The sequence below is a fragment of the Egretta garzetta genome, unplaced genomic scaffold (assembly GCF_000687185.1).
Source record: "Egretta garzetta isolate BGI_Z169 unplaced genomic scaffold, ASM68718v1 scaffold188, whole genome shotgun sequence".
Lineage (NCBI taxonomy): Eukaryota > Metazoa > Chordata > Aves > Pelecaniformes > Ardeidae > Egretta > Egretta garzetta.
The window spans coordinates 1,167,312-1,178,314 of record NW_009260622.1 but is presented as its reverse complement, the minus strand read 5'-3'; the positions used below and the strand labels follow the sequence as shown (position 1 = coordinate 1,178,314).

The 11,003-nt window shown below is 37.0% G+C and overlaps 2 protein-coding genes across 3 annotated transcripts in view; one reads left to right on the top strand and one right to left on the bottom strand.

The window, feature by feature from the left end:
• RTF2 (replication termination factor 2) overlaps positions 1–11,003 on the top strand; it is a 30,060-nt gene that overhangs the window by 8,483 nt on the left and 10,574 nt on the right. The gene's annotated exons all lie outside the window — the stretch shown is intronic.
• LOC104132186 (beta-1,3-galactosyl-O-glycosyl-glycoprotein beta-1,6-N-acetylglucosaminyltransferase 7) lies at positions 1,761–10,286 on the bottom strand. Of its 2 annotated transcripts, XM_009645438.2 has the most exons (5): positions 9,987–10,286; positions 7,404–7,531; positions 5,026–6,058; positions 4,452–4,547; positions 1,761–3,697 (listed from the first exon to the last, which is right to left on the bottom strand). In XM_009645438.2, the coding sequence occupies exons 3-5, from the start codon at positions 5,999–6,001 to the stop codon at positions 3,471–3,473; spliced, it is 1,299 nt and encodes a 432-aa protein (XP_009643733.1). In that variant the 5' UTR covers positions 6,002–6,058; positions 7,404–7,531; positions 9,987–10,286; the 3' UTR covers positions 1,761–3,470. The 2 variants fall into 2 exon arrangements, with proteins under 2 accessions (XP_009643733.1, XP_035756724.1); XM_035900831.1 differs by lacking the exon at positions 7,404–7,531.

Sequence of the window (11,003 nt, the reverse complement as noted above, 5' to 3'; positions counted from 1 at the left end):
GATGTGTGTTCTGTAGCAGAAGCCCTGAAGATCAGGAGTTTTCTGCTGCATCCTGCTTCCTGTTCTTCAGGAAGAATGTCTGGCAGTTTAGAATTTGCACTTTTGACTAGGATGTTCTCACCTATTGTTCTGTTTAATTGTCCAACAGACTACTAAAATAAAAAGAACAAGCGAGACTGTTCCTACTCAGTCTTGTTGTATTTGATGGGATCTTGTAGATTGTAAATTAGTGCTAATCTGTAGTGGTCTGTAGATTTTGGTGGGGCCCAAAGTGATTAAATGTTTTGGAACTTCTGTTCTAACTGACTTCCTGATTCTTGCATGGGCAATCTTTGGTGCCTCCTTGTTTGGAAGTCTGCTATGTGAGAAAAATTATGCTTTTAGAAATGAATAAAAGAATTACCTAGCAGTGTATAGTATCTATTTAACCTCACTTTTGGGGGGTTGAAAAAGGCACCATTACCAATTTCTGATGTTGACTTTCCTGTCAAAAAAGTTGCTATTGGTGTAATAGCATGCTGGAAGGAATTTGGAGATGGAGTAGTGGTTATTGAAACTGTGGTGGAAGTCCTTCTGGGAGCTCAAGTAGTCACTCTGGAAGTTAAGGACAAGCTTACATTTTAAAATCTGGTTTCTTGTATCACTGTAAAATTTATTTTGGAATTGTTTTTGGAGTCAACAGACTCAAAACACTTGAAATAGTACCCTAACTACTGAAGCCTATACCATATAAAACACTCGGTCAAATGTTTAACTTAGATACTCAGGCCTTCTGAAACAGAAATTATTGAATCTGTATCTGAAAGATGTAGGCATGTGTGTGCAGTATGCTACAGAGCATCGTGTTTCCTTGAACAAGGTCACATTGACACTATATGCTCTTAGATGAACAGTCACCAAAAGTTAGTAAACGTTGCTGAAACCTAAAAGTTGCGATTGATCTACTCAAACATGATAATGTGTACAGAACTTAATGAATGCTTTTTGTGTGTGTTAAATGCTCTGAGCTTTCATGGTTTTATTACTTAATTTTTTAACTTGTTAGTAAAAAAATCTTTCAAGAATATAGTGTGGTTATGGTCACTCAGAATGATGTGTAAAATACTGTTTCTCAATGATTGAGAATGGGGTGGTTTAATTATGATTTTTCTGGGGGGTTTATATATGTAAAATTTTGTTTAAAATACAAAATCGTTTAAGGAAGGAGGATCATGCTCCACTGATCTTCCTGGGTTGACATGGGTAAAGTCACACCTAAATTATATTTTAGGAGGGTTCTTTGTGTAGATTTTTTTTTCCCAGTCGACTGGTTCAGTTTCTGCAAACCAAGCCCATGTTATATATCACCTTGCTATTGAATTTATCCTTTTAATTCAGTTCAGAAGTGAGACACGACAATTGTTTTGTGTGATGGTGATGAAAGGTGAAGGCTTGATACTCGATTTACTGCAACAGCAGTAACAAGGAACATTTCCATTTTTGTTTTAAAAAACAACATGTTAAAAAAATGATGTAAAAAACCCATAAATGCTGGCAGTGCCCTACAGTGGATTTGGTGTGGTTTGGAGAGAAATTTACTATGACTATTGCTATGATTAATACTTGCCAGAAACCCATTAGTTTCACTAATGGTTTTCAGAGGGACTCTCAACAAGCTCAGTGTGAACATGCTGCATGGCTTTTTTTTGCTTTTTTTTTTTTTTTTTCTTTCCCTCCATAAAAAAGCATCTCCAGCAATATTTAGCCACAAAATAAAACCTGGGTTTGTACATGAAATGGAGTCCAGGCCTTTGGGTTGAGTTTGTAAGTTTCTGTAAATAAATAGGGACCAGATGGTCTTTCTTTAGGTTAAAGTTTATTTGAAAGAAATTAGGTTTTCAAGAATCTTGTGTGGGAAAATGAGCAGTACAGTTCCAGGAACCTCAGAATAAGTTTGTAAGAAGAAACTTTCATGTTCTATTGTTGGATCATTTGTTGATTCATTTGATTTTTTGGAAAAATGCTTAATCTGTCAGTCAGTTTTCCTGTAAAAAACGAGTGATATTTTGGGTGCATATTGAGTCTTACATCTAAATTGCTCCTAGACATTTATTTATAATTTGTAGTTTCTAATCAAGTGAGCTTATAAGTAACAGGATGTATTTTATTAGTCCACATCAGAGTTCATGCAAAATAATTGGGAGTTTATTTGGATTTACTGGAATGAAACTTTCATCTGCATTCTTGCCAAAATGCTTCTAAAGGAGAGGACAAACAGTCTGAAATGCCTTCTCACAATTCGGGTTTCTACTAGTCTCCTTCCATCAGTAGCACCTAACTAAAGACCTTTGGAGACGGTGTGTAGAGGTTTAATCCCGTGGAAGAGTTGTCATACTGCAGGAAAGACCACCACCTATATCTTCTCTGTTTTCTCGTATTCCCCCAGTCTTTGGCTGCACAAGTGGAATGAGTAATTTAGGAATCCTGAGGAGGAAAGAGCAACTCTCACCTGGAAAAGGGCTGGATCCTTGTTCTTTTTTTTTTTTTTTTATTGTTGTTCCCTGTTTTTGCCTGTGTTATGTGTTGAAAGCCACTTCCTTGCTGTAGACCAGCAAGTTCTGCATTTCGTCTGCAGAAGGTCTGGGGAAATGAGATGCTTGTCCTGTTTGCTGCTAGGTGTTCTCTCCAATTGCTGCAGACAGCTGCAAGGTTCAGGGAAGTTGTGTTTCCCTCAGTCAGGTACACTGGGATTGAAAGACAGCTTCTCGCTCAATTTTCCTTTGTTCCCTGGCCTCAAATTTCTCATCTCCTTGCCCTAAACTCTTGCAGAGACTCAGAAACAGGGACTTAAAGGTAAACATGCATTGCAGGACCCTACTGTGACTGGCATACACCCCCTTTTCAGTAGGAGCAAAGCCTGAGTAGTGCAAGAGTGCTATTGCCATGCTACAGAATGAAATTAGAGATGTAGCTGGCCATGAAAAAAAACCACCAAACCCCAAACAAAAAAAAAACAGTGAAATGGCCTGTGTCTGAAACTGGTTGTCACCTGCTTGTCTACAAGTTCTGCAATTTTAGCATGAACTTCATTATTCAAAATAATCTATCAATAAGAGATAGTAGACATGACTTTAATGAACTTGTGCTCTTCATATTTTACCTTTGTTCAGGCATTTCTTCCATTTTATTATTTTCAAACCAGTTGGTCCTTTTCTTGGCTGCTGACATGAAGAATGTGTATTTTTCCAGTTAAATAAGTCACTTAAAGGATTATGAACTTCAGTAATTACAGATTTAGACATGTCATTTTCTTTGAAAATTAACCCATTAGCAGTTGTTGCTCTTTGTAACAAATAAACCCAGTTCATTTCACTGGCAGACTGGTAGTACAGAATTGTGCTTACCCTCATACTGTAATGCACAGAGTGAAGTCTATCGCTAAAAATGTTAATGGTTTCTGTCAGTATTTTGAACACTTGTTTAGATGTTAGTTAAACATTCAGCTTCATGTTGAAGTAGTTCTCTTCCTGAAAACACCAGTGATCTTCAATCGGGACTTCTGCCTGGTGCAGTACTTTAAGCCTGTGGCGTCTCTCTAGGCAATCCATAACAAGCGGGTACGTTGCAGGCTCAAATTTGTTAGCAAACAAATGAGGTGACTCAATAATCCACTGCAAATCCCCTAGTCCATAGACACAAATATCTCTGATGTAGTGACCTGCAAAGACAATTTGAAGGTATCTGAAAGCAGCAGAAAGCTGAACAGAATAATTTACAAAAATAGTTTCACTCTGTAGTGTTACTAACAAAAATTAACTTTGGATTTCACATAGAGCATCCTTGTAATGTATCTGGAGGATGAAGCTAGATTTTACACATAAAGGCGAGGGTTTGATTTTCTGTTTTACACAAATGGATGCATGTTGCCTCCAGCTGTATCGCTGACGTGTGGCTCAGCTTAATACCATGTCTTGCATTTGGGCATGCTGAAGTTCTGATCTCCCTCTTTGGATGCCTGTTTAATCGTGCAGTACTTTACTGTGCTGAGTTTATATAGTTACATATTTTAATTTTTTTTTTTCATTCTTTCCATATGGTCAGTACGATTCTCCTTTTTTATTATTGTTCAAATTGAAAAGATTTAACCCAGTGTTGATGAAAGTAACACACTTGCCACATAAACCCCCTATTCTTCACTGAAAACTGATCAGTCAAGTAAATGCATTGGTAATCGGAGGCTGTCAGTATATGGATGCTGTGACCATCTTTGCACAAATCTATCGGAAGCTGTTTAGCTTGGATACAGTGGAGTAATTTAGTAGGATGGCTTGCTGTTTTATTTGATACTTCCAAAGTAAAATATATATGACCACTGTGGCATGTTTAATAGCTGGTTTAAAGCATAATACATAATTCGCAATGAATGCTAGTCAGTGAATCAAATTTGAGTTCAGGATCAAAATTCACGTTACCTTTACAGCCTTTGTGTATGGTTCCTTCCTGATCTTTCCATTTAATGGCTCGAATGTTTCCTTCCCAGTCTGCGTTGGGTGTAGCCCCTGGAGCATCTTTAAAAACATACGGTTCAGATAAGATTTCTTTCTACTTATTACAGGGAAAATTTTCACTGCTGAGGACTTCTTAAATGTAGCCATGTTAAGTGTTTATTTACAGATATTTACATCATAAGAACATACATCATTCTCAGTTTTACTGCTTTCTTTTTTGTTTTGATTCCTTGAGAGCATAAGCTTTTATGTAGCAAAAAAATTTACTTTTTTTTAATCAACATTTTTCTAGCACTGTAGCTAATGGTCTGCACCATAAGTAGTACTTTTCTGGAATCAAGCTTTGTTTCTCAGCAGTCAGGAGATGTGACTGTTTGAAAGGGCAGCATCAAGGTTGAAGAAATGACCATATTTATGCAATGTAACTCAATTAAGTAGTGTTAAGCTCTGAATTGGAGCTCTCTAGCTCTCAGTATCAGAGGCCTTACAATGCTACTGTTCCAGGAGTTATTAATAGTAAAAATAACATATATCTTACCATTTAAACGATTCAGTGTGACCCAGTAGTGCTCATCCGGACTGTACGTGTCTCTTGACCATTCAAGCAAATCTTTTGCACGTGCATCAGTCAATGTAAACTCTACAAATTCTTTAGTGAGTATGTAATAGGCACTACCAAAGTATATTGTCAAATTATATGGAGGTTTAGCTTTTATATTCTTTGTTGGATACACGTATGACCTTCCAGAATGTACATATTCTTTGTAACTAACCTGTGTCCTGTGTTTCATATGAAGTGGTTGGACTACCCCGGGAGTCATATTTTTACCATTCCATTTACTTTTGATGTATTGTATAATGTCTTTGTTTGTTTTAATGGGATAATCTTGACCACATAGGTTAATAACATAATTCCACTGAATTTTGGAATTAACTAGATCTCTCATGCAATTAATATCAGCTTGTAATCTTGAAAATCCTGCATAAACAACACTTTCTCTTTTTGAGGAAATAAAAATATTTTCAAAGCAATTAACGATGTTTTGTACAGCAGCTTTATAATCTTTTGGCGACTTTTCATCAACATGTATGCAGTAAATATTCTGAGGCATATAAATAGCGCTGAGCAGCTTCACAAACATTTCCAGCTCCTTGTGAATTGTGATAATATATGCCAGTGAGAAATTTCCTTCTTCGTCTGACAGTGGTCTTGTGATAAAATGCAGAGTCTTCAAAACCATGGAGCAGTTGCAGGAAGTCTGAATGCAGCTGAGTGCTTTAGGTTGGTAGGTATTCTGACAAAAGTTTCCAATTTTCAAGGCAGCGGTTTTCCCCGCAAAAAGAGCTGAACAAAGTTCATCCGGGTAGAAACCACACTCTGCTATATTTGCATTAAAGTTTTGTTCATTTGGGTCTTCAGAATGTGTATCCTTTAGGTAGATAAAAGTGCAGATGAACATACAGGCAGCAATGCACACTAAAAATCCTGATTTTGTTGCATCAAGCGGGTTCATCTTTTATTTTCCAGATATTGTCTTCTCATCATAGTTTTAATTAAGCATTCAGATTATCTGAAAAGAAAAGTGAGATAAAGAGAGGGAGAGAGCCTTTCTGACTTTTTTTTTTTTAATAGTGATGCATTTATAAATGTTGAGATTATTCTCTTTCCAGTTACTAGGAGGGACCATGTGTGTGCCCATGAGCATGCTCATGCTGCAGTGTACTCAGCCACTGGAAATGGTACTTGCAGAGCCTTAAAGCAGTGTTTTTAGGACAAACAAAATTATGCAAAGAACCCCAAATGGCTCTTTACACTTTGTTACTTGAGCAAGGAAGGTCCTAGCCCATCAGAATGAAGTTTCGTCTGCTTTGAGGCAATGTGTGTGTCGGTAGGTGAGTCCAGTGCCACGCGTTGGTCAAGGCCTAGCTTTGGAATAGGGAAGATGTGGGAGTGCTGTTTGCTAAGGGAGAGCTGCTGCTGAGATTTCCTTAAGGCCTGGGAAACCTTAAGTTTTGTTGGAGGACCAGAATTCAGTATATTAAATCAGCAGAAAATTTATTAAATAAACAAAAGGAAGAGACAAAACCATAAACCACAAAATACACTGGGTTTTATCCTTATAAAGTCAGCAAATGTTTCTAGCTCTTTGAGAGATTTTTTTTTTTTTTTTTCCTCTCTGACATCTTTGTATTAATGCTTAGGAAAACAGAACATGCAAAAAACTACTCACTTATTTTTAGCATATGTGCATAGCCTGAGATAAGTACACTGCTGCCAGTATTAGCATTCAGAGATAACTGTGTAATTTACATCAGTATTGACAAAGGAGTTTTTCCATTGTCATGATTTTCTTACATATACCTTGTTGAAAAGTTAGAAGAATGAGAGTGCAGCAGTCCTGAATCCCACAGCAATTACATGAAGTCTTTATCCTTGAAGCATTTGGTATAGAACTTCCTAGAGAAAATTGAGGGAAGGGTCTATCTACTGCCATTAAACTTAATAGTTAAATTAAGATTTCTTTTTAAAGATAATTAATTTTCTCTTATTCAATTACTTTCCACCTGTAAATATTTCATGGTTTGCAGCTGTCAACATCACAATGTATTTGTTATTCCATAGGAATGGAGAACAAGCATATTTTTATAAATGTAGTGTCTTTATAGGAATGCTGTTGTGGTTAGAAGGCTCTACGTTTTCATTAGAAAGAAGTAGAAAATACTTTTTTAATGGAAACTCAGCATACCTCTGTCTCAGAAGCTTGAAAATAAAGAGGGCATGGTAGTTAAAGTAGAAATGAGGCATGGAATTTCAAAAGCATTAAAAATACAGAATTTGAACCAGGAGAATGGATACTTTATAACACCACAACTTTAAAATCTTGGGGAAGAATGTATTTATCTTGCTGTCCTTACTGGTATGCACTGGATTTCATGCTGGAAGAATGCCTCTTTTCCACTTAGCGTTCCAGAAAGTGGAGTTATATGTTAAGTGGAGGGTTCATCCATTTTGCTTCTATGTTCTGTCAGCAGTGTTCTTCAGTCTGCATTGAATGCATAGGCCAAAGAAAAACATTAGGAAATCAGGTCCCAGAAGAATATTTTTTTTCTTCGCAGCTCCTAAGGGATACATTTACTGGGTAAACAAGCATGATGTGAGTCTTTCATCCGTTGGAACAACAAACTTCAGCAAATCCATGTCAACCTTTCAATATTGTGTGGAAAGGAAGAGAAAAGGAACGCCACTAAAAGGTTTTTCACAGTAAAAAGGAAATATGCCAGTGCTGTAGCCTACTACCAGACCCGAGAATAGGTTTGCATAAGGACTGTTATGTACCCAACAGCAGAAGTTAGGGAGAGGGAGAGGCTGTTGGGGAACACTGATTTTTGTGCAGCTGGAGTCAGAAAAAGCATTTTATTCTGAGTAATTACAGAAGGAGCATTGATGTTGCTCTGAATTAGTGAATGTGATGTGGTCTCTAGGGTACATCACAGGGAAGGTTCATTCTGGACATAAGAATTACACTGAAGACACTGGGCAATTACAGAAATACTTGGGACTTTTTATCTGCATACAGTGTAGAACATCTGTACAGAATGAGCGTGCTCGTCAGGTTGGGGTTTTCCTTCATTAAATACATCTTTGTGGACAGGTTGCAAAGGATAGTTCCCTAGGGAACTGAGCTATAATCTGTTTCATACACTTAAATTTTTATTGCCCTTCAAATAATAGCTTCCAGGGATGTTTCAGGTTAAGTGTTTACTATGGATTTTTCCTATTGAACTGCAGGGTATCTAGAAGCTGTATTTTATATGGCAGCAGAAAAGTACACAAACACCCCATTATCAGGCAAGAAGAAAATTCCTTCTCCAGCATTAACATGTTTCTGGGGAATGACTAAATGATGAAGCCTTGCCTACAAGAGCAGAATTTGACATCTTTCAGCCTCGGGGTATGTTATGGAATGAAAGCATTTGCTTTCTGCTAGTGTTTTACCAGATTTAGAGCTAGAATTGCAGCTGTTGGTCCCATTGTGCATGAAATTTGCTGCTTAGAAGAATCTTCTAGCCCCTATGACACTGCTGTCAAGGCCATGCTACCATATTTCTTCCTGCTCTTGAAGAGCAAGATACCATACTGTTGTGAAGATCCACTGTCCAGGCATAACCCAGTCTATGCCTGTCTTGCCTTTTAATTTTATTATGCAAGACTACTTTTATAGGTATTTATCGTTACCAGAATGTCTGCCTGAAACTCAACTTTTCTATGTTATGGATAGGCTTTCTAAGGCTGGAGGATGAAGTTGTCTCAATTTTTAATGGTGCTGAGAGTAGCGTTTGACATTCTTCAAAAAACAACTTGTTTGTAGGTTTTGTCACTGCTTTTATGGATATTACTTAGCAGAAAATTGTTCTTGTAAGCCTAAGCTCCTCCATCTCAATTAAAAAGGTGAACTCTAGAGAAAAGTGGAATTATGTTTATGCCTGAAAATAACCCGTGAAATATCATCTCAGTTCATCAAGACCCCATTAGCTATGTACTTTGCTGTGTGTTTCATAGTAACAAATCATTGTACAGTTCACTATTTCTTCCTACTGTAGGATTTTAGACTGCATCATTGCACCTCTAAATACTCTGTCTGTACTCTTTGTATTTGCTGAATATTAATGTTTAGGTAAAATTTAGTTCATATGACTTTATAATTCAGTGAAGCAAATGACTGGGGAATACTTCATGTTCTAGTAAAAGGGTTAAAAGGCATTAACTCCTTATTTCCAAATCTTTTTATGTCTGTTTTTGCCTGAAAGGTGCTCACGCAGGCATTACTGTAGACATTTTATAACCAAGCGTGTACTCTGGCCTCTAAAAACTTAATGTGAAAATCAGAGGGTTTAATTGCTTTGTACTTTGCTATTTCCTTAAGGCTGGGTACATACGTGGAGTCTGCTTCTGTGTTGTGATGCGCATCAAGTAAAAGAAAAAATTTCTTCATCAAACCCAGTTAATACTGCCTTAGAAATTTTAAATCATTCTCACTTAAAAATATTGCATCAGTAGTTGGTGGTAAATATTCAACAGATTTATGGAGGTTTACCTGTTCATCTTTGCTATTTTTTTTCTGGTTTCCTGTTTGTTTTTTTCTTGCCTAGTGTACTTGACCTCACAACAATTTAAAACAAATACTATGAAAGCTATTTAAACCATTAAGTTCTAGGGCTGTAAAAACAATTAAGTTGCTTGCAGCAGAGCATAACAAGTATTCGTAAGCATTGTGATTTTCATGATACAAACCACACTAGTAGCAGTGTCCTCCACCCTACTGTATGACAAAGTAAAAAAAAAAAATTAACCTTATCACCGATTTGAGGATTTTTTAAAGTGAAATGGTCTTTCTGAAGTAAAAATATTTGTCACTTTACAAAAATTAAAACACGTTGTGTTTTAATAAAGGAAAAGCAAAAACCTGAAGTCCTACAATCTAATTTATTCAGTCTTACCTTGTACAAAATTAGCCAGGAGACGGCAGCATAATAAAAATAAATCGAGTCCCATTGTCCTTCAGCAGCATTCAGAGAGCATTCTTCATTCTGTCGCTTGTGTAGAGATCTTGTGTAATGAAAGGGGTTAAACATTAACGTGAATGTTTTCATTTAAGACTTTGTCTGGTTTCCCGCATTGCTTAGCATATTTATTCTGCAGTAATGCTGTTTAGCTTCGGAAATGTCCTCTGCTTCATAATAATGAGACCAAACTTGAGCTTCTCCAAATTTCTGTTGCCGCTCTTTCCGAGACAGCCGTTAAAGGACTGAAATCAGACTTTCAGATATGTATCGTCTGTTGCCGATGATTATAAATAGTATTGCTTTACCTCAGAGGTTTTAACCTCTGCACTAAGCGATGAGAACTGAAAAAGAAACCAACCCTCTCCTCCTCCTCCTCCCCCGGTTCTTAACTGTTTGCCTGCTGAAACTTTCCGATTTGCAGCAAATACATTGAGCAAAGAATTGCCTCTGGTCCTTTCTAGTAGCTGGAAGCTTAAAAGCTAATAAACAAAATATCTCCTTCCAAAACTGTTTACTCTGTTACTACTTTTATAAAGGTTCTTGGTGGTTTTAGTAAGTTAAAAGTTAACAGCTTATATTTACTGGAATAGGAAGCTTTGGGGTACTAGAAACGAGAAAGAAGGCTGGTGTAGTTTGGACACGTTCAGATAAAAACAACATGTTTAGAATTAAACAGAGAAAAAACCTCTAAGTAAATCAAGGCACAGCTGCAGGTATGGCAGATAGAAAAATTACCATTGACTTGAAGGGAAGCTCAGCAAAGAGAAGCTTCTGCTTGGACAGTGTTTCTGTAGTAGGTGCTACAACTCCTGAGTAACAGTTCACATTCTGCAAATTAGTACGTAGGAGGCTTTCTACTCTTCCCAAGTGATCGCTTACTCTTTGCCCCATTGTGTGTCTGAGCAGGGTGGCAATGTCAAAAATTGTGTTCATCCCATCTTCCCCTGCTGA